Below are 24,317 nucleotides of genomic sequence, written 5' to 3'. Positions count from 1 at the left end.
CAAAAACACATGGAGCAACTGCCAAAAGAAATGTCTGAAGATATACTAAAAATGTCTGGTATATAATGACATTTAATTCAAAGTAAATGTAAATTCGTTATTTTTATGTAGTTGTGTGGGACAGCCATATGTTCAGTTCATGCCTATGATTTCAGAGTTCAACAAAGCCAACAACTGCTTAATTTGTGTCACTGATAAAGAACCTGGATGTGGCCCAAAGACTGACTGGGTTAGTAACTTTATTTAACATGTTTATAATCTTTTGACACCAGTGACGGCATGTAAGACAATGGATGGCTAATTCGTCATACTGAATTGATATTTGATATTATTTAATAACGTGCTAAGCTTTGTTTTGCTTTAGATTGAATGTTTTGCATGTCAACGGTGGTTCTATGTGCTGTGCCTAGGAATGAAGACAAAAGAGTTCAGAGTAAAGAACACAAACTGGAAGTGCAGTCTTTGTTGTTGAAAATGTATGCTATACCCCATCCACACTGAAGAGGCTCTGAAATGTACATCAACCAGGGATAAAGAGGAAGTTAACACTGAAATGTTTCATACTTAATTGAAGTTAAGTGTCTGTTAAGATGTTGGAAAAAATTAAAGGTCTACAATTTCTGTTTAATTTGTCAATATTCAATTTTTATTCATTGATTATCTGGTCACCATTATTGTGGTTTCATGTTCAGTATATGTATTGACCAGCAAACCCACTGCAGCCTACCTCACTAGCTCACTCTCCATCCCTGCTTTGGACAATTAACAGCATGACTCTCGTACTTTACCCTTTTCCTTTATGGTTGATATTAACGACGAAAGGAGATATCATCTGTCTCTCTCCTATTGTGTACCGCTGTTAAATAACGTGGCAAAATAAAAAACAGGGAAAATAAGTACTTAGAACTACCAATTACTATCGATGAATATTAAAGAAAAGGGTAAACACAACACTGGACTGAACCCCCTAAATTGTCAAACTAATATTAATGTACAACAATATAGAAGACACATGACTAGAGGTTATGCAATATGGGTGTATATCCACTGCATGCTTCTTAGGTGTGTAATTGACATGACCAAGGAGCTGTTGAAATGTAAAACTATGAAAAATGTACGTTACACTGCGTGATTTTACAGTACACAAACAAGGCTGTGCAATACATAAGGCTAGTCCATGGACATTCTGCACCTTGTTTGAAGTCATTTCAAAATTTTGAAAAATTCATGTAAAATCATGTGAGATGAAAATGGACAAACTAAAGGGTGTGCAATGTGTCGGCCCAGTGACTGTACATTCTGAACCTTGTTTGAGTCCTCCTTTTCCGCAGCAATCAGTGATCAGTGTCAACAGCATCAATGTAACAGTTTTGCTTCTGTCCCTCTCCTTGCCCCTACCTGGGCTCGAACAAGGGACCCTCTGCACACGTCAACAACTGACACCCTCGAAGCATCGTTACCCATCGCTCAACAAAAGCCACCGTCCTTGCAGAGCAAGGGAAACAACTACTTCAAGGGCTCAGGGCAAGGCTATTAGCAAGGCAACTACTTCAAGGGCTCAGAGAAAGGCTATTAGTGTGCACCCTGCTAACTAGCTAGCCATTTCCCACTGGTTACACTTGCATGTCAGTCCAACATAATAATGATAATTTGAATATATTTTTAAGTTGTTGGTTGTTACTTAGAAATATTCATATTCAACTCTTCTATTTTGGTCAGGGTGTGGCATTTCTATAGTTTATTTTCTATGTTTTGGTATAGCCTTGCTTTGGGGCGTATTTCTATGTTGGGTTCTGTAGATTCCCAATCAGAGACAGCTGTCGCTAGTTGCCTCTGATTGGGGAATCATATTTAAGTTCCTTTTCCCCCCACGATGTTTGTGGGTTGTCTCTTTTGTTGGAGCAGTAGCGATACGTGTAATCTCTGTTTTGACCGTGTTATTTCAATCTGTAATAAATAACGTGTTCGCTCCCAGCTGCGCCTTGGTCCACTTCTTCCTTCCTGCACGACGATCGTTACATTACAAGACAGTATGGAGAGGGAAAGTATGGAGGACAAAGACAGGATAACAGAACACACAATAATCCCACTGTAAATTCACTCACTATTCAGTTAGTATTGGAAAGACAAAGAAATGGGACAGAACACTATAATCACACTGCAAATACATCCAAAGACTTTAGAGGCTAACCTTTCTGTAGATCCATAGAGAGCCTTAAACATTGTCTGAAATACAGAGGACAGAACAGGCTGCCCCAATATACCAGCCTTAAATACATAAACACAACATAAACGTGTATAACATGTGTATAAGATATCAAATGCATCTTACAAATCTGATCTGTAAATTTTTTGGTCAAGTTTAACATAACTGACATTTGGTCATCTCTCTCTCTCGCTGTTTACCTGTTTGTGGAGGTTGCTACATTTCTCTATCACAGCTCACAGTACCCGAACTCTCCACCACTTAACTGGACAGGGCAGGATAAGACAGGGACTAAAGGGAGGAAGATGGAAAGAGATGTTGAAAGAGTATCATGGGTTGAAATATTTTTGTCAAGTTTACAACCCAGTTTCCTGGGTTTTAACATAACCTAGATTAAGTCTTCTGTGTGTGTTTTAGCTGAGGTTAATTTTCTCTATCAAAGCAGTCCGCCCCAACACATCAGCCTGAAATACATAAATTAGACGCATTCAACATGAGTAGTTGATATCAGACGTAACATCTGAATGTTTTCATTTTTGCAAGTTTAACATAACTTAGATTGCGTCATATCTCTCTCTGTGTGTGTGTGTGTGTGTCTTACCTTGTTTGTGGAGGCTGAGTTTCTCACAGCACCCAAACTATCTACAACTTAACTGGACAGGGGCAGGATTGACCCAGTCTTTCCTTCTAAACATATCATTCAACGTTACTATGCTAAACAAAAAAGTGGCAGGTAGCTAGCTAGCAGAGATGCAATGATGAGACAATAACTTCAATAAATAATGATTGAATAAATATCCAATAGGCCTACATAGACATAAACTATTATGGTTGGCGAGTCCGAGCTAACCAAGGTAGTTGGTGATGCGTAGTTATATAAAGGATAAGTACATTAAAAAAAATGTTAATAGTGACGTTTCCGTTGATGGCACATGAGTGGAAGAACTGTCCATGGTCCTGGCTCTGGTTGTGCTCGCGTCTTCTTTGCTGGCATTGGAGAGATCACATTTGTAAAATGATAAATTGTTGCTCAGGTTGTAGAGGCAGACAGGTATGTTTATACAACCCCCAACTGTTGCAAACCAAATGGTAGCAATGGAAAATTATGTGTAGACGCTTTTTCCGAGGGAGATTAAGTTTATGAATTCCCTGCCTGTGGAAATATGACAATAACACGTCAACTCCCGCATATCAACCAATCAGCATCCAGGATCCAAACAACCAGTTCCATCATTCAAATGATACGCACTAGCGCCATTTACTCAGGAGCGTACTGCTGGTTCCAAAACGAACCCCTCTTTTGAAAAGGGTTATTCAAGGCATCCCTTATGTCTACAACGGTTAAAAAACGAACTGATAGCAGAGTATGGGTTCTTAAATTAAATGTAAGGTTCACCTTTTTAACCTTAATTATCCTAAAGGATCCTACAGGAATCTAAAGGTTCATTACTTTAAATTACCCCGAAGGATCCTCCTGGAAACGTTTTTTTTTTTTTTTTACAGTGGACAGTATACTAGGCTATAGGCCTATTCCTAAAACGCGGATTAATCGTTTGGTCAGTTGAATGATGAATTGTCTTTCGTTTCAATACTGGATTTGGAAACGAACCTAATGCAGAAAGTGGTTGTTGTCACTTAAATAATAGTTTAATTAACTCAGTTATGTACTCAAATAATGCATTTGTGATTCCATAGTGGAACTCTTGCCCTTCAGCATACAGTGAGATTTTGACCCAATTTCTCAAGTCAGAAATAACTAATATTTGGTCAATCACCTCATGTCAGATAATTATAAAATATTGTTTTCTTTTTTGTTTTATAACATGTTTCTTTCATGTAACAATTTATTTTGAGTGCACTCGCATTACGCATACACGGCGACATTTGATTGGAAATATTGATTTCTGACATACCTTAAAATGTACATAATGACAATTCAGGAATGACATCAATAAAACAGAGAACCAACATTGAGAAAATTGGTATTTCTCTCTCAATTCCTGCCACCCCACCTTCCGTCTTCTAAAAACCTCATCCAGTGTCAAAATGGGTAGGCTACTATAGCCTAACATTACGATTGTTAGTTGGGTATTTAGGGGTCCGGCGGGTTTGTTAGGGTTTTGGTGAATTCAGTTGTGGAAAAGGGCGTTCAGTTCCTCGTAGACCGGGGTCCTGTCATGGTGTAATAAGTGCACGTCATGAAATGGCGGCGGCACGTTTTCAGAGTGCGCGGAACCGCTGCGCGCTCCCGATGTGCCGAACGCTAGTCCGTGGACAGCAGTGGCGCGCGAGGCAGACAGTCCGGAGTAGTGCATAGCATAGTGATAGTTCCTGTCTGTGTCCGACGACCCACACTCCTGTTGACTCACGGAAAAGTTGCCGTTGACGCACACAGGCGAGCTGTGATGGCCCCCATAGTCTGGGCTGTTGTACTCCGGGGAGATTGCTCCTGGGTAGACTGCATCGCCGTAGCCGTAGTTATGGGCCCTCATATGCCGACTGGAGCCGGGTTGGCACTGAGGGCTAGACAGACGGGAACACTGGTAGGAGTAAGGGTGCACGGAGAAAGAGGAGTTGGGGACATGAAACCGGGCCCCGTCAGGACACTGCTCTGTCAAGAATTTCCGAGAGTTGAGCTGCAGACAACCAGCTACTAGATTTGTGGTGGGCTGGGACAGGCCCTTGCATAGTGTCTGCACGTAGGATACTACATCTGGCCTTTTCCCATTGCGCAAGATCTCCCCGAGCGCCCAAATGTAATTCTTGGCCAGTCTCAGCGTCTCTATCTTTGAGAGTTTTTGCGTTTTGGAATAACAGGGGACTACTTTGCGCAAATTGTCCAGCGCAGAGTTCAAATCGTGCATACGCGTTCTCTCTCGTGCGTTGGCTTTTTGACGCCGCACCTTGGAGCGCTCAATTCGTGCTGGCGTCATCTTGCGTTTCTTTGGCCCGCGCTTTTCGGCTGTGTCTCCCCCCTCGTTCTCATCCCCACAGTCCTCATCGTCGACGTCATCGTCGTCATCCCCAGCCATCTCGGACTGATCCCGGCTGCGTCCCTCTCTGGCATCGCCATCATCCAAGTCGTCATCTTGCAAGGGACCCAGGTCTTCCTCAATGGCTTTGGAATCCTCGACCTCGCTGTTCTCCACCCAACCCGAGAGCTTCTGGACATCCGGCAGAACCTCGCTGAATAGCCTTGTCATCATGGTGGCACTGGAAAACACATCACAAGACAGATGAGAACTATAAGCAGTTTCAGACAGTGCATGGTCTTGGTGATAGGTATACATCTATATTCGGATAAGACATAGCTTATGTGTGCACTTGAGCCAAGTTCCATAGGCCTCTAATAGAATAGGCTAATGTTCTTATAAGAACTTTAGACATCGTGTTAATTCATGAGTCTAAAATGACATTGATTAGGCTATTCGTCAAAAATAACAGGCTATTATTAAATATTTTTTATCTTAGTAGGGGGTTGCTACAGAGGGGCGACACACGAGACCAACTAAGCTCTTCCCCAATTCTCCGTGCACGTGCCTTGGCGTGCAGTCTCACAGCAGGTTTTTCGGTGCTCATCAGGTCCCATGGGTCACATTGTGCAGCGAGTAGACACCCCCCCCACACTCACACTATTTCTGGCCACATTCCAGCACAGGCATAATACATTGTGGACTAATTTTAGAATATACCCTACCCACAAATTAAAACAAATTTCTGATAATATTCACAATTTACTTAATTGTTATTTACATCGAATAAGAACCGATTCTACGCATGTGTGAATGGCCTAAATGGTTATGCCAATCTGACATGACAGATTTGCTGTAAAATAGCCTTAGCTTTCTTTTCTTCCCTTTCCCCTTCAAAACTTAGCAGGCTGCCACAGCAGAACTAAGTCTTCAGTCTATAGTTTTGTAGGTTATCTGGATTTGGAAAAAGAGGATCAAATCAGCTCTGGACAGCTATGCTTACAGTAACATGCTGACCAGACCGCTCTCGCGCGTGCGTCCGCGTGCGCATGTTGATTTTGTCCCCCTACACCAGACACGACCAGGACACACAGGTTTAAATATCAAAACGAACTCTGAACCAACTATATTCATTTGGGGACAGGTCAATAAGCATACATTTATGGAAATTTAGTTAGCTAATTTGTCCTGGGATAGAAACATTGGGTTTTTATTTGTTCTGAAATACACAAGGTCCTCTACTCCGACAATTAATCCACAGATAAAAGGGTAAACAGAGTTTGTTTCTAGTAATCTCTCCTCCTTCAGGCTTCTTCTTTGGACTTTATATGGCGGTGTTGTTTTCCTGGGGCCCAGAGTCTTTCCTGATCTGGTAGCTTACCTAACCAACTCTGGACCCTAGTTGAGGCATTTGATTTACTTCCATATAAACAGTTACTCCCGGTGTTACAGCCTACCCACGTTTTCAGTCGCAATTACAACATGTAATGATTTGCATGATATTGTTCAAAATTAAACCTGGTTTGCTGTAGTGTTGTAAGGTAGGCCTACTGTAGCTTCCGTTTATACTGTATGACAGGGTTAATCTTTCATTTTTGATAGGCTAACGTTACTTAATGACATGCTGATAAAGCAAGTCTGTATTTGGTCTTGAAGCTAAAATGTAATGCGTGTAGCCTACAAACAAGAATATAAAACCTATAATTGTCTGCTTGGGAATTGTTGCATTATTCAAGAGTGTAATATGGTTCGGTTGCATTATACAAGAGTTAAATATGTTTATAAGAAACGTTTCTGTCATTGTTGAATAGTTTGTGCTTACTGGCTAGTGGTTTTTACTGTCATATTCATGGTCAATTTGAGCTGAGGACCAAGAATGTCGCGTTGCCAGCCACAACGAAGGTAAGGCAAGGATGTAATGTGAATTGAAAAGTAGAATTCTTTCCGCTACCATGCTCCTCACACTCTCCTTCATATCTTGTAGTAAGAACAGGCCATAATGCTCTGACACACAGACACACATTTACCATATCCCATTTGCTGCTTAGCATGATTTCCTTTTCATTTGATTTTAGGTTCTGTCAAATCAAGTTTGTCCCGAAATGGCCCCATTTCAAACGGAGATACGATTTCAGGGACTTTTAAAATAAAGTCCCAACCCCCTCTCAATCGAAAGGACAAAGCGCCATCGATAAGCCTCCGATATGAATAGAATAATGCATGTAGATCTTTAGTGGGCCTATATGCATGTCAAATTGATCGGCAAAGGCTTTGTTATTAAATGTAGTTGTCCGCGCTGTGCATGGAATCAATCCCTTCCCGTGTTCGCGTTACATGATAGCTCGGATAAAGAGCGTGGAGCAGGATTAAATTATGTCTTTGACTCTGTCACACTTGCTTTGAGATAAAACAACGAGGGTTGAATAATATCATTTCATTCATGCGCAAGATACGCAGTAGCCTAGTTTCTCTAAAGAGAAATCTTATGAAATAACAAATGTTCCATTCAACCTTTGTATAAATTCTCTCGTTGGTGTTAGTTCCATAATTCGTTGAGGGCCATCCAAAAATTTTTAAACCTACCGCGGTCTTGGAGCTGGGTGAGAGGCGAAAGCGCGTTTGTTTTCACCATCTCCGGGTGGCCAGTCCAAGTCCACACCGCTCCTGCATGGACACTTCAATAGGTGCGGCTGAAGCCAAGCTCGCTGCTTTTTCGCTGTGCTATCCCTACCCCAAATACAGTAGTGTGGTATACTCTACCAGGGCTGGGTGGGTTACATACAAGCTATGATGCAAGGCCATATGGCTGACACATCATTGGCAAGAGTCATGACATGAGCGCGGGTGATTGACATGCTCCCGCATTCACAGAGAGCGCCTTCCGGAGGGAAGAGGGACTCGCCATCTGTCACAGCCAGTAAGAGAGAGAAAGAATGTAACAAAAACGGAGAGAGAAGGAAATGTTCTCGTTTGATGTCGTTTTTAAGACAGATTTCACTCCTATCAGAGCATAGGCCTAACAATGGACACCCATTTATGAATCTACTTAGGCCTAGCAAGGTCATTCCTACTGTCTGGTGCCTTTTGGACCTCATAACTTTTGAAAAAGAAAGTATGTTTTTTGTTTTTGTATTCTATCAGAAAAAGAACGTTTGATTTCCCCCAAAACATATTAGTCAAGCTCAAGTGCATTTTCCAACCTGTTAGTGTATACTTCTAACAGGGTGGACATTTGGAGCCTAAATTAGCCATAGCTCTGTGAGTGAGCCAGATGAGCTATAATAATGGGGAACAATTGAACAGGATTTTAACTTCTCTAGCAAACATATGTTACCATTTAGTAATTGGGTTAATTTTCTTCATAATTTAGCCTAACAGGGTGGACATGTATGAGAGGAGCACACAGACTATCATGAAACATTGTAAAATAGATACAACTGAGTGCATATATTTATGTTGCTTTGTACCGTTGTTTTCCCACCAAAGAAATAATGACACTTCCTGAATGTGGTGTCATTGCAGGACGTGTTGTTTTCTTAAAGGAGAATTACAACAAAAGACATTGGTGGAAAGTTATATCAGGGGCACACAGAACATGTAAAATAAAATAATAATAAATACAATAATCGTGAAAAACACGTCACTGATGAGAGAGAATTCAACTAGGACTATAAAATAATGAAGACAGATTTTAAATATTGTATTATGGCTTATATTTCTCATGGAAGTTGATGAATAACATCTGGGGACATGGCAAAAACACCTACATCCAGTGAATCTTTTTTGAAAATGCATTGAATTCCCTTTTAATATCCATATTTTGGTGGTTTTAAGGACACCTGACCTTATAATGAAAGCCTAATTTGCTATTTAACACTAAATAAGAAGTGATGTTTCCTGGGGACAGAAAATTCACATCATTATAAGAATGGCCCAGCTATGCATTTAGGCTATATTAACAGGGATGTTATACACTACATGACCCAAAGTATGTGGACATCGTCGAACATCTCATTCCAAAATCATTAAAATTAATATGGGTTGGTCCCCCTTTACTGCTATAACAACCTCCACTCTTCTGGGAAGGCTATACACTAGATGTTGGAACATTGCTGCGGGCACTTGCTTCCGTTCAGGCACAAGAGCATTAGTGAGGTCGGGCACTGATGTTGGGCGATTAGGCCTGGCTCACAGTCGGCATTCCAATTCATCCAAAAGGTGTTCGATGGGGTTGGGGTCAGGGCTCTGTGCAGGCCAGTCAAGTTCTTCCACACCGATCTCGACAAACCATTTCTGTATGGACTTCGCTTTGTGCACGGGGGCATTGTCATGCTGAAACAGGAAAGGCCTTCCCCAAACTGTTGCCACAAAGTTGGAAGCACAGAATCGTCTAGAATGTCATTGTACTCTGTTGTGTTAAGATTTCCCTTCACTGGAGAGGCCTAGCCCAAACCATGAAAAACAGCCCCAGAACATTATTCCTCCTACACCAAACTTTACAGTTGGCACTATGCATTGGGGCAGGTAGCTTTCTCCTGGCATCCGCCAAACCCAGATTAGTTCTTCAGAATGCCAGAAGGTGAAGCATGATTCTTCACTCCAGAGAACGCGTTTCCACTGCTCCAGAGTCCAATGGAGGCGAGCTTTACATCACTCCAGCCGATGCTTGACATTGCACAAGTTGATCTTAGGCTTGTGTGTGGCTGCTCTGCCATGGAAACCCATTTCACGAAGCTCCTGACGAACAGTTATTGTGCTGACATTGCTTCCAGAAGCAGTTTGGAACTCGGAAGTGAGTGTTGCATTCGAAGACAGATTATTTTTACGCACTACGAGCTTCAGCACTCAACAGTCCCGTTCTGTGAGCTTGTGTGGCCTACCACTTTGCGGCTGAGCCGTTGTTGCTCCTAGACGTTTCCATTTCAAAATAATAGCACTTAGAGTTGACCGAATCTGACGAACTGACTTGTTGGAAAGGTGGCATCGTATGATTGTGCCACGTTGAAAGTCACTAAGCTCTTCAGTAAGGCCATTCTACTGCCAATGTCTATCTATGGAGATTACATGGCTGTGTGCTCGATTTTATACAGTTGTCAGCAACGGGTGTGGCTGAAATAGCTGAATCCACTAATTTGAAGGGGTGTCCACATACTTTTGTATATATAGTGTATATCACTGTTTCTTGCAATTAGAGAAAATATATCATCAATGTGAATTCCACACCAAACCAGTGAATTCCACACCAAACCACAAAGCTAACCACAAAGACCACCAAGGTACATTTGGCTAAATGAGTCATTTGAACAGAGATAATCAGGGCTGTGCTCTGAGAGAGCCTCCTAGCTTAGAGATGCCCACATTCCTGGCAGTGCTAGTGGGCAGGATACTGATGGGTGGTGGGACAATGTGGAATCAAAGAGGGGCAAACGAAGAGATAGAGAGGCACATGTTAAGGGATATGTATTGAGAATAAGCTTCAATAGCCACATTCTTAATAATTGTCCAAACCCTGAATTTCAGCAGGATATCCATCTGGGAATGGTGAGAGGGGCCTATGGACCCAGGTGCCCAATATGTTCCAGCATGCATATGGCTCATGAGTTTGTCATGTCATTGAATATAATTGTCACAAGATGAATAAAATTATGTTTTGAATGTTGTTAATTTTATTTTTTTATTTAACCTTTATTTAATTAGGCAAGTCAATTAAGAACAAATTCTTATTTTCAATGGCGGCCTAGGAACAGTGGGTTTACTGCCTTGTTCAGGGGCAGAACGACAGATTTTTACCTTGTCAGCTCGGGGATTCGATCTAGCAACCTTTCAGCCAACTAGGGCTACCTATCGCCCTATATTAGTTTAGAAAATAAGTATTTTGAAATTGATAAGTGATTTATATATGCATTTGTTTAAGATATTAAGACCCATATCATTGGCGCATTAGTCCGTTGCCATGGATTTGCATAATGCATTTTTGGATCCAACCAATCTGTGACTGTCTAGGCGTTAGCGTCAGATCTCGCCAACTAGCTAGCTAAAAAGAGATCTGGGACCTTGTAACTGCGGGTACACATTTCTGTAGCCTAATATAAGCTTGTGTTCATCATGGTAGATACAACTTGCTTAAATCATTAGTAAATTATATTAAAAAGCAATATACTTTGTACATGTTCGACTTGGGAAATCTGTTAGCAATTGCCCTTACTGAGTAAGATTTTACGCACAGGAGGGGTCCCCAGACTATGCTTCGCACCCATGGGGGTGAAAGCTAAGCTCTGCCCCTGAACTGAATGCAACAATAGCCATATTCCTTTAAATTCTATAATATTGGCTATACCATCTGGTAATAGCCATGGCCTATATACTTTTGATGATAGCATGATACAGAGCATGAAACAGAAGAAGCGTCAATGCAGGACACTCAGGTATGCTTATATTGATTGACATTAAACCTTTTCAAAGGAAATAATAAGAATGCCAAAACTATCTGGCCTAAAGCTATTGACAGAGTCTCAGATACAGGGCTTGAGGTCCACAACACTGCTGGTTTTCAATCTTCTCTATTCTGGGACTAATACAGGGCTGAATGGGGAATCCTGGGCTGCGTTCAGTACATTTTTACGTTCTGGAACCTTTAATTGAATGGAAACGGTGCGTTACTGAACGACCAGTTGAAAAACAGGGAGGGGTTGGGTTGTGGAACGCTGTCAGCATGGCCACTGCCCTTTAAATATGTCACTCATTGCTTCAAGAAACACCTCGCACACCCACCAAACGGTGGCAAACGTACCTCAAAGTCTGTTCAATAACTTTTTGGGGAAACGTGTTGTTCAGTACAAACCGTGCTGCAACTTAGCAAATGTTCAAGCGAACTGAACGCACCTCAGGTGAGTGTGCTCTCCTGGCCAATGAATGACATTCAATCAATAAAGAAAACCAGCAGTATCGCAGACCACAAGGCTTGCACGCAAAAAAGGAAGAGAAAAACCTGTGCACAGCAGTGTGTCTAGATCCAGTTGCTGGTTTTGGCATTATTATGAAATTATATTTGTTATACGTTACAGGCAAGATGGAAGCATTTCAGATAAATTAGTGGCTAAGGTACTAGCATTAACAAAGTTGTGGGTTCAATTCCCATCCAGGCCATTTCTGCTGGTTGTTGTTGCGGGGGAAAAGTGGCTGCCCAAAAGCGGATTACTCTGCGGCTGCTGGCTATAGGATACTTTTTCATAGAATCGAATAGATACTTCATTGTCCATTTGAGGAACAGAAATGTGTTTTCTGCCTAACTCATATACACACATGGAATGGCAAAGGGTCAGCCATGGAGCACAGTGCCACAGGACGGAGAGCAGTTTTAGGGCTTAAGTGTCTTGCTCTAGGCCATGACAGGAGGTACCTGGGATCAGAGACCAGCAGCCATCAGGTTCCCACAGTTCCCACATTTCAGTTTTTATGCCCTGCTCGGGCTTGAAACAGCAACATTCCATCTACTAGTCTGCCTTCTGAACCTCTTGGCAACTGGTTCTCAACCTTTTCTTTTCCAAGGCCCTTCTAAAATGCTTTCAGAAAATCTGGGGACCTCCTACGTCAGAGATAAAATGTATATGCAAATTGTGATTGATATTCATTGTCAACACTCAAAATATGAAAATGAACATTTAAATATTTAAAACAATTCCATATAAACAGTACTCTCCTATTAAATGTAAGATATTTTGTCCTTACTGCAGCTATTTTCTATTTGTATGTTTTCTCCCCCCTAAAAGCTCTCTGAGGCCCTCCTGGGGTCCTAGCTCCCCTGGTTGAGAACCTTACCTGCTACCCCATTATCAGCAACCCTAAATTAAGATATGTTGGCCTATGTGCCCTTATAGCGTATGACCCTGTTTCTGTTCCCTCATAAGGGGTTGAAGTTGGTTAAATGCATTAAAGTGTGTTTTACAAAGTGGAATGTACCAGTGAGTCTACCAATCAGCACCTTTGAGCACAACTCTGTATATGATGCATGGCTGACCTCTAGTGGTCGTGAACAGGTACTGTAGTAGTATGCCTACACCTAAATCATTCCAAGTCTCTTTTTCAATGGCAATAAGACTGGTTGATATGACCACCATTGGCAATTTTAACTTATAAATCTTGGTGGGGCAAATTCAACCAATGTTTTTTTAAATGCATGCATCTAAACAATACATTAAATGCAATATAACGGCGACAAACGGTGTCCACAAACAGTTAGGGCCTCCATAAAGCTCTCCCGACAGCGGCATTTTCCTTTCAGCACCATGGAGTGAATACTTACCACTGCTACACCTGGCTATCGGCGGAGCCTCCTCTGGCAGTGAAACAGATCATTCAGCCTTACTGCCTTTTTAAAAAACATTGCTGATATGTCTGGGTCACGCCCTGATCTTTTACACCTGTCCTTGTGATTGTCTCCACCCCCTCCAGGTGTCGCTTATTTTCCCCAGTGTATTTATCCCTGTGTTTCCTGTCTCTCTGTGCCAGTTCGTCTTGTATGTGTCCAAGTCAACCAGTGGTTTTCCCGTTCTCCTGATTTTTGCATTCTCCTTTTTCTAGTCATCCTGATTTTGACCCTTGCATGTTTCTGGACCCTGTTCCTGCCTGACTGACCATTCTGGCTGCCTTGACCACGAGCCTGTCTGCCACTCTGTACTTCCTGGACTCTGATCTGGTTTTGACCTTTTTGCCTGTCCACGACCATTCTCTTCCCTAACCCTTTGGATTAATAAACATTGTAAGACTTCAATTATCTGCCTCCTGTGTCTGCATTTGGGTCTTGCCTTGTGCCTTGATAATAAGACTGAAAAGAGATGGTGGGCTACATATTAGCAGAACAGTGCTTCTATGGTATTACAGTGCCTTGCAAAAGTATTCATCCCCTTGGCGTTTTTCCTATTTTGTTGCATTACAACCTGTAATTTAAATTGACTTTTATTTGGATTTCATGTAATGGACATACACAAAATAGTCCAAATTGGTGAGGTGAAATGCAAAAACGGAAAAGTGGTGCATGCATATGTATTCACCCCCTTTGCTATGAAGCCCCTAAATAAGATCTGGTGCAGCCAATTACCTTCAGAAGTCACACAATTAGTTAAATAGAGTCCACCTGCGTGCAATCTAAGTGTCACATGATCTGTCAGTATATATACACCTGTTCTGAAAGGCCCCAGAGTCTGCAACACCACTAAGCAAGTGGCACCATGAAGACCAAGGAGCTCTCCAAACAGATCAGGGACAAAGTTGTGGAGAAGTACAGATCAGGGTTGGGTTCTAAAAAAATATCTGATACCTTGAACATCCCACGGAGCACCATTAAATCCATTATAAAAAATGGAAAGAATATGGCACCACAACAAACCTGCCAACAAAGGGCTGCCCACCAAAACTCACGAACCAGGCAAGGAGGGCATTAATCAGAGAGGCAACAAAGAGACCAAAGATAACCCTGAAGGAGCTGCAAAGCTCCACAACGGAGATTGGAGTATCTGTCCATAGGACCACTTTAAGCCGCAAACTCCACAGAGCTGGGCTTTACGGAAGAGTGGCCAGAAAAAAAGCCATCGCTTAAAGAAGAAAATAAGCAAACGCGTTCGGTTTTCGCCAAAAGGCATGTGGGAGTCTCCCCAAACATATGGAAGAAGGTACTCTGGTCAGATGAGACTAAAATTGAGCTTTTGGCCATCAAGGAAAAGGCTATGTCTGGCACAAACCCAACACCTCTCATCACCCTGAGAACATCAGACTTTGTGGTGGCAGCATCATGCTGTGGGGATGTTTTTCATCGGCAGGAACTGGGAAACTGATCAGATTTGAAGAAATGATGGATGGTGCTAAATACAGGGAAATTCTTGAGGGAATCCTGTTTCAGTCTTCCAGAGATTTGAGACTGGGATGGAGGTTCACCTTCCAGCAGGACAGTGACCCTAACCATACTGCTAAAGCAACACTTGAGTGGTTTAAGGGGAAACATTTAAATGTCTTCGAATGGCCTAGTCAAAGCCCAGACCTCAATCCAATTGAGAATCTGTGGTATTACTTAAAGATTGCTGTACACCAGCGGAACCAATCCAACTTGAAGGAGCTGGAGAAGTTTTGCCTTGAAGAATGGGCAAAAATGTCCCAGTGGCTAGATGTGCCAAGTTTATAGAGACATACCCCAAGAGACTTGCATCTGTAATTGCTGCAAAAGGTGGCTCTACAAAGTATTGAATTTGGGGGGGTGAATAGTTACGCACGCTGAAGTTAATTTTTTTGGTCTTGTTTCTTGTTTGTTTCACCCCCCAAAATATTTTGCATCTTCAAAGTGGTAGGCATGTTGTGTAAATCAAATGATACAAACCCCCAAAAATCAATTTTAATTCCAGGTTGTAAGGCAACAATATAGGAAAAATGCCAAGGGGGTGAATACTTTCGCAAGCCACTGTATGTAAAAGGCTGTTTATTCTACGTGGACCTGTTACTACATTTGAAAGTTATCAAAACCCTTGTTTAGAATATTGACATAAATTCAGCAATTGCATTCTACTTATAATACTCTGTAGGCTACTGACCTATTAAAAGCTTCCTCCATCATCTCACTATACATCTGCCTGTAGTTATTGAAAACCTGCAAGTGGTTAGTTTATTTTTATTGAGTGGTGGGAAACAGCTGAGGGAAAGGTTCTGACAAATGGGTGTGTCTTGGTGGTGGCAAGGACACACCCAAAAAACTCCCACGTCAAACCACACCCCCAAGCCAACTCATGTTTTGCTTCTGTCATGGCATCCAGCATTTGTTGAGGAGCAAGCCAAAAAACAAGGCCAAATAAGCGGGTGCGGTTCCCCTTTAAACCTAACAACTCACATCAAATCAAATCTAATTTTATTTGTCACATACACGTGTTTAGCCGATGTTATTGCGGGTGTAGCGAAATGCTTGTAAACTCGGCCTAATCCTGCTAGATGTTGCCCACACCAATATGCACATTTCACAACACTTACATGTTCGATGGATGCACAACACTTCAAGATAGAAAAACAGCATGTGAGAGTCCGTCACTGCATAACTTGCATTTTCTCAAAACAGCATTCTTCTTTTTTGATGGGGTTTTACAGAGGTTGGCATCCAATGTTTATGGTGCATTACCGCCGCCAGCTGGACAAGGTATTGAATGAGAAAATAAAAAACATGATACAAAATAAGACACGTCAACTAACAAAACCCATCCCAATTCTTCAATCACAGTCCACTCCAAAATATATCCCTACACAGGCTCAGGGGGCTGTGATGGCGGGACATTCACAGACAGGATTTCTTGCACGTCCTAAGCTGTGAAATCACAAAGACCCCAAATAACTTTCAGCTGCATTCACAATGATTCAAATTTTCTTAGACTTCTTCTCTGCTTGTGCTGTACAGTTAAACTCTCTGGGCTAGGTGGGACGAAATCGTCCCACCTACGCAACAGCCAGTGTAATCCCGTGGCGCGATTTTCAAATACCTTAGAAATGCTATTACTTCAATTTCTCAAACATATGACTATTTTACACCATTTTAAAGACAAGACTCTCGTTAATCTAACCACACTGCCCGATTTCAAAAAGGCTTTAAAACGAAAGCAAAACATTAGATTATGTCAGCAGAGTACCCAGCCAGAAATAGACACCCATTTTTCAAGCTAGCATATAATGTCACAAAAACCCTGAAGACAGCTAAATGCAGCACTAACCTTTGATGATTTTCATCAGATGACACACCTAGGACATTATGTTATACAATACATGCATGTTTTGTTCTATCAAGTTCATATTTATATCAAAAACCAGCTTTTTACATTAGCATGTGACGTTCAGAACTAGCATACCCCCCGCAAACCTCCGGTGAATTTACTAAATTACTCACGATAAACGTTCACAAAAAACATAAGAATTATTTTAAGAATTATAGATACAGAACTCCTTTGTGCAATCGAGGTGTCCGATTTTAAAATAGCTTTTCGGTGAAAGCACATTTTGCAATATTCTGAGTACATAGCCCAGCCATCACGGCTAGCTATTTAGACACCCACCAAGTTTAGCCCTGACCAAACTCCGATTTACTATTACAAAAGTTTGATTACCTTTGGTGTTCTTCGTCAGAATGCACTCCCAGGACTGCTACTTCAATAACAAATGTTGCTTTGGTCCAAAATAATCCATTGTTATATCCAAATAGAGGCGTTTTGTTCGTGCGTTCAAGACACTATCCGAAGTGTAAATAAGGGTCACGAGCATGGCGCAATTCGTGACAAAAAATGTCTAAATATTCCATTACCGTACTTCGAAGCATGTCAACCGCTGTTTAAAATCCATTTTTATGCCATTTTTCTCGTAAAAAAGCGATAATATTCCGACCGGGAATCTGCGTTTAGGTAAACAGACGAAAGAAAACAAAGCATTCTGTCGACGCGGGCACGAGCCTGAGTCTCACAGTACTGTAATCAGCCACTACCCAAACGCGCTACTTTTTTTCAGCCAGAGCCTGCAAAGCCACAATTCAGCTTTTTGCCGCCTTCTGAGAGCCCATGGGAGCCGTAGGAAGTGTCACGTAACAGCATAGATCCTCTGTAATGGATAGAGATAATCAAGAAGGGCAAGAAATTGTCAGACAGGCCACTTCCTGCATGGAATCTTCTCAGGTTTTGGCCTGCCATATGAGTTCTGTTATACTCAAAGACACCATTCAAACAGTTTTAGAAACTTTAGGGTGTTTTCTATCCAAAGCCAATAATTAGATGCATATTCTAGTTACTGGGCAGGAGTAGTAACCAGCTTAAATCGGGTACGTTTTTTATCCAGCCGTGTCAATACTGCCCCCTAGCCCTAACAGGCTAGTCGGCTTGAGGATTCGAAACAGCGACCTTTTGGTTACCTGCCCAACGCTTTTAACAACTAGGCTGCCACAAAAAGCTGACTTCTCAAACATGTTGTGCACAAATTTGATTACGTCCCTGTTAGTTAGTATTTCTCCTTTGCCAAGATAATCCATCCACCTGACAGGTGTGGCATATCAAGAAGCTGATTAAACAGCATGATCATTAAACTGGGGACAATAAAAGGCCACTCTAAAATGTGCAGTTTTGTCACACAACACAATACCACAGATGTCTCAAGTTTTGAAGGAGCGTGCAGTTAGCATGCTGACTGCAGGAATGTCCACCAGAGCTGTTGTGAGAGAATTGAATGTTAATTTCTCTACCATAAGCCGCCTCCAACATCATTTTAGAGAATTTGGCGGTACGTTCTACCGGCCTCACAACTGCAGACCACATGTAACCACGCCAGCCCAGGACCTCCACATCCGCTTTCTTCACCTGTGGGATCGTCTGAGACCAGCCACCTGGACAGCTGATGAAACTGTGGGTTTACACAACCGAAGAAGTTCTGCACAAACTGTCAGAAACTGTCTCAGGGAAGCTCATCTGCGTGCTTGTGATCCTAACCAGGGTCTTGACCTGACTGCAGTTCGACGTCGTAACCGACTTCAGTGGGCAAATGCTCACCTTCTATGGCCACTGGCTCGCTGGAGAAGTGTGCTCTTCACAAATGAATCCCAGTTTTAACTGTACCGGGCAGATGGCAGATAGTGTGTATGGCGTTGTGTGGGTGAGCAGATACTGGTGTCAACACTGTTAACAGAGTGCCCTAGGGTAGCGGTAGGGTTATGGTATGGGCAGGCATAAGCAATGGACAACGAACACAATGCATTTTATCAAAGACAGTTTAAATGCACAGAGCTACCATGACAAGATCCCGAGGCCCATTGTTGTGCCATTAATCTGCCGGCATCACCTCGTTTCAGCATGATAATTCATAGCCCCATGTCGCAAGGATCTGTACACCATTTTGGAAGCTGAAAATAGCCCAGTTCTTCCATGGCCTGCATACTCACCAGACATGTCACCCATTGAGCACGTTTACAACGTGTACGACACCGTGTTCCAGTTCCCGCCAATATCCAGGAAGTTCGCACAGCCATTGAAGAGGAGTGGGAAAACATTTCAGAGGCCACAATCATCAGCCAAATCAACTCTGTATGAAGGAGATGTGTTGTGCAGCATGAGGCAAATGGTGGTCACACCAGATACTGACTGGTTTTCTGATCCACGCCCATAACTTTTTTTTTGACCAACATACGCATTTCTGTATTCCCAGTCATGTGAAATCCATAGATTATGGCCTAATGAATTTATTTCAATTGACTGATTTCCTTATATGAACTGCTACTCAGTAAAATCTCTGAAATTGTTGTATGTTGCATTTATATTTTTGTTCAGTGTATATAAATGAATAAAATGGACGAAAGTGTGAATAATTAGATAAATAATTGAATACATACAGTCGTGGCCAAAAGTTTTGAGAATGACACAAATATTAATTTTTTCACAAAGTCTGCTGCCTCAGTGTCTTTAGATATTTTTGTCAGATGTTACTATGGAATACTGAAGTATAATTACAAGCATTTCATAAGTGTCAAAGGCTTCTATTGACAATTACATGAAGTTGATGCAAAGAGTCAATATTTGCAGTGTTGACCCTTCTTTTTCAAGACCTCTGCAATCTGCCCTGGCATGCTGTCAATTAACTTCTGGGCCACATCCTGACTGATGGCAGGCCATTCTTGCAAAATCAATGCTTGGAGTTCTCAATGGGATTAAGGTCTGGGGAGTTTCCTGGCCATGGACCGAAAATATCGATGTTTTGTTCCCCGAGACACTTAGTTATCACTTTTGCCTTATGGCAAGGTGCTCCATCATGCTGGAAAAGGCATTGTTGGTCACCAAACTGTTCCTGGATGGTTGGGAGAAGTTGCTCTCGGAGGATGTGTTGGTACCATTCTTTATTCATGGCTGTGTTCTTAGGCAAAATTGTGAGTGAGCCCACTCCCTTGGCTGAGAAGCAACCCCACACATGAATGGTCTCAGGATGCTTTACTGTTGGCATGACACAAGACTGATGGTAGCGCTCACCTTGTCTTCTCCGGACAAGCTTTTTCCGGATGCCCCAAACAATCAGAAAGGGGATTCATCAGAGAAAATGACTTTACCCAGGTCCTCAGCAGTCCAATCCCTGTACCTTTTGCAGAATATCAGTCTGTCCCTGATGTTTTTCCTGGAGAGAAGTGGCTTCTTTGCTGCCCTTCTTGACACCAGGCCATCCTCCAAAAGTCTTCACCTCACTGTGCGTGCAGATGCACTCACACCTGCCTGCTGCAGTAAGCTCTGTGCTGGTGGTGCCCCGATCCGGCAGCTGAATCAACTTTAGGAGACGGTCCTGGCGCTTCCTGGACTTTCTTGGGCGCCCTGAAGCCTTCTTCACAACAACTGAACCTCTCTCCTTGAAGTTCTTGATGATCAGATAAATGGTTGATTTAGGTGCAATCTTACTGGCAGCAATATCCTTGCATGTGAAGCCCTTTTTGTGCAAAGCAAAGATGACGACACATGTTTCCTTGCAGGTAACCATGGTTGACAGAGGAAGAACAATGATTCCAAGCACCACCCTCCTTTTGAAGCTTCCAGTCTGTTATTCGAACTCAATCAGCATGACAGAGTGATCTCCAGCCTTGTCCTCGTCAACACTCACACCTGTGTTAACGAAAGAATCACTGACATGATGTCAGTTTGTTTTTGTTGTGGCAGGGCTGAAATGCAGTGGAGATGTTTTTGGGGATTCAGTTCATTTGCATGGCAAAGAGGGACATTGCAATTAATTGCAATTCATCTGATCACTCTTCATAACATTCTGGAGTATATGCAAATTGCCATCATACAAACTGAGGAAGCAGACTTTGTGAAAATTAATATTTGTGTCATTCTCAAAACTTTTGGTCACGACTGTACAGATATGAAGAGAAAAATAAATACATTTTGGTCAGTATTTTTGTATTTCCTTGTTCATTTATTTATTTGTGTGGATGTATTTATTTATCTATTTATATGTGAATTTATTTATTTTTAATTATGGCAGGTTTGAAGTCGGAAGATTAAATACACCTTAGCCAAATACATTTAAACTCAGTTTTCCTGACATTTAATCCTAGTAAAAATTCCCTGTATTAGGTCAGTTAGGATCACCACTTTATTTTAAGAATGTGAAATGTCAGAATAATAGTAGAGAGAATGATTCATTTCAGCTTTTATTTCTTTCATCACATTCCCAGTGGGTCAGAAGTTTACATACACTCAATTAGTATTTGGTAGCATTGCCTTTAAATTGTTTAACTTGGGTCAAACATTTCAGGTAGCCTTCCACAAGCTTCCCACAATAAGTTGGGTGAATTTTGGCCCATTCCTCCTGACAGAGCTGGTGTAACTTAGTCAGGTTTGTAGGCCTCCTTGCTCACACACAATTTTTCAGTTCTGCCCACACATTTTCTATGGGATTGAGGTCAGGGCTTTGTGATTGCCACTCCAATACCTTGACTTTGTTGTCCTTTAGCCATTTTGCCACAACTTTGGAAGTATGCTTGGGGTCATTGTCCATTTGGAAGACCAGCCAAGCTTTAACTCCCTGACTGATGTCTTGAGATGTTGCTTCAATATATCCACATCATTTTCCTCCCTCATGAAGCCATCTATTTTGTGAAGTGCACCAGTCCCTCCTGCAGCAAAGCACCCCCACAACATGATGCTGCCACCCCCGGGCTTCACGGTTGGGATGTTGTTCTTCGGCTTGCAAGCCGCCCCTTTTTTTCCTCCAAACATAACGATGGTCATTATGGTCAAACAGTTCTATTTTAATCAGACCAGAGGACATTTCTCCAAAAAGTACGATCTTTGTCCCCATGTGCAGTTGCAAACCATAGTCTGGCTTTTTTATGGCGGTTTTGGAGCAGTGGCTTCTTTCTTGCTGAGCGGCCTTTTAGTTTTCGTCGATATAGGACTCGTTTAACTGTGGGTATTGATACTTTTGTACCGGTTTCCTCCATTATCTTCACAAGGTCATTTGCTGTTGTTCTGGGATTGATTTGCACTTTTCACACCAAAGTACGTTCATCTCTAGGAGACAGAACGCGTCTCCTTCCTGAGCGGTATGACGGCTGCGTGGTCCCATGGTGTTTAAACTTGCGTACTATTGTTTATACAGATGAACGTGGTACCTTCAGGGGTTTGGAAATTGCTCCCAAGGATGAACCAGACTAGTGGAGGTCTACAATTTTTCTTCTGAGGTCTTGGCTGATTTCTTTTGATTTTCCCATGATGTCAAGCAAAGAGGCACTGAGTTTGAAGGTAGGCCTTGAAGTACATTCTCAGGTACACCTCCAATTGACTCAAATGATGTCAATTAGCCTATCAGAAGATTCTAAAGCCACGACATAGTTTTCTGGAATTTTCCATGCTGTTTAAAGGCACAGTCAACTTAGTGTATGTAAACTTCTGACCCACTGGAATTATAAGTGAAGTAATCTGTCTGTAAACAATTGTTGGAAAAATTACTTGTGTCATGCAAAACTATCGCTTGTTAACAAGAAATGTATGGAGTGGTTGAAAAACGAGTTTTAATGACTCCAACCTAAGTGTATGTAAACTTCCGACTTCAACTGTACATGTGATACCAGTACTGGGTCGATGTGCAGCGGTACGAGGAAATTGAGGTAGATATGTACAGTACCAGTCAAAAATTGGACATAACCGACCCATTCAAGGGTTTTTCTTTATTTTTACTATTTTCTACATTGTAGAATAATAGTGAAGACACCTAAACTATTGAAATAACCAAAAAAAGAGTTAAACAAATCAACATATATATATTTTGGGGAGTTTCTTCAAAGTAGCCACCCTTTGCCTTGATGACAGCTTTGCACAATCTTTGCATTCTCTCAACCAGCTTCACCTGGAATATTGCCATATTACATTTCTTTCCTTCTTGATGCATTTGAGCCAATCAGTTGTGTTGTGACAATGTAGGGGTAGTGTAATGGAGTGCGTAACTGGCTGCAGGGAAGTCAGGTGCAGGAGAGCAGAAATGCGTAGCAAATGAAGCCCTTTATTGAGGCGAACAAAACACGGCACTCAGAAAACTAACCACACATGGGTTAAAATAACTCAGCGCAAACCAGCCTGGAGTACACATACATTTACACATAACAATTCCATACACAGACATGGGGGGAAACAGGGGTTATATGCAAGACGAGTAATGAGGGAATGCAAACCAGGTGTGCGGAAATACAAGACAAAACAAATGGAAAATAAAAGGTGGATCGGCGTTGGCTAGAAGACTGGTGACGTCGACCGCTGAACGCCGACAGAACGAGGAGAGGGACCGACCTCGGCGGAAGTCGTGACAGGTAGTATACAGAAGATAGCCCTTTAGGTAAAAGACCAAGTCCATATTATGGTAAGAACAGCTCAAATAAGCAAAGATAAATGACAGTCCATCATTACTTTATGACACGAAGGTCAGTCAATACGGAATATTTCAATAACTTTTAAAGTTTCTTCTTTAGTCTTTTACCAAATAGGGCTATCTTCTGTATACTACCCCATACATTGTCACAACACAACTGATTGGCTCAAACACATTATGAATGAAAGAAATGTAATATGGCAATATGGCACACCTGTTATTTGAAATGCATTCCAGGTGACTATTTCATGAAGCTGGTTGAGAGAATGCCAAGAATGTCCAAAGCTGTCATCAAGGAAAAGGGTGGCTACTTTGAAGAATTTCAAATATATGTTTATTTAACACTTTTTGGGAGACTACATGATTCCATATGTGTTATTTCATAGTTTTGATGTCTTTACTATTATTCTACAGTGTACAAAATAGTAAATATAACAACTCTGGAATGAGTAGGCGTGTCCAAACTTTTGACTGGTACTGTATGTATATACTGTATTCTACTGTATTCTAGTCAATGCCAATCCGACAATGTTCATCCTAATATTTATTTCTTAATTCCAATATTTTATTTCGAGATTCGTGTGTATTGTTGTGAATTGTTATATACTACTACACTGTTGGAGATAGCTCACACAAGCATTTCGCTTCACCCACATCTGCTAAATATGTATGTGACCAATTCAGTTGGATTTTATATGTGTATGTGAGCAATACAAAATGATTTGATTTGAGCAGATAGGGTC

The 24,317-nt window shown here is 41.7% G+C and overlaps 1 protein-coding gene across 2 annotated transcripts; it reads right to left on the bottom strand.

Annotated features, from left to right (window-relative positions):
* Positions 1 to 3,656: 3,656 nt before the first annotated feature.
* LOC106578342 (neurogenic differentiation factor 2) lies at positions 3,657 to 13,554 on the bottom strand. Of its 2 annotated transcripts, none has more exons than XM_014157037.2 (2): positions 13,481 to 13,554; positions 3,657 to 5,419 (listed from the first exon to the last, which is right to left on the bottom strand). In XM_014157037.2, exon 2 carries the CDS (start codon positions 5,410 to 5,412, stop codon positions 4,336 to 4,338), a length of 1,077 nt encoding a protein of 358 aa, XP_014012512.1. In that variant the 5' UTR covers positions 5,413 to 5,419; positions 13,481 to 13,554; the 3' UTR covers positions 3,657 to 4,335. The 2 variants fall into 2 exon arrangements, with proteins under 2 accessions (XP_014012512.1, XP_014012511.1); XM_014157036.2 differs by lacking the exon at positions 13,481 to 13,554 and adding an exon at positions 7,762 to 8,029.
* Positions 13,555 to 24,317: the final 10,763 nt, after the last annotated feature.

This window comes from Salmo salar, chromosome ssa19 (genome assembly GCF_905237065.1).
Source record: "Salmo salar chromosome ssa19, Ssal_v3.1, whole genome shotgun sequence".
NCBI lineage: Eukaryota > Metazoa > Chordata > Actinopteri > Salmoniformes > Salmonidae > Salmo > Salmo salar.
Note: the sequence above shows the minus strand (reverse complement) of the source record. Positions and strands in the feature narration are given on the sequence as shown.

Coding starts and splice junctions, on each gene's coding strand:
- LOC106578342 (XM_014157037.2), bottom strand. CDS start 5,412: ATGATGACAAGGCTATTCAGCGAGGTTCTGCCGGATGTCCAGAAGCTC.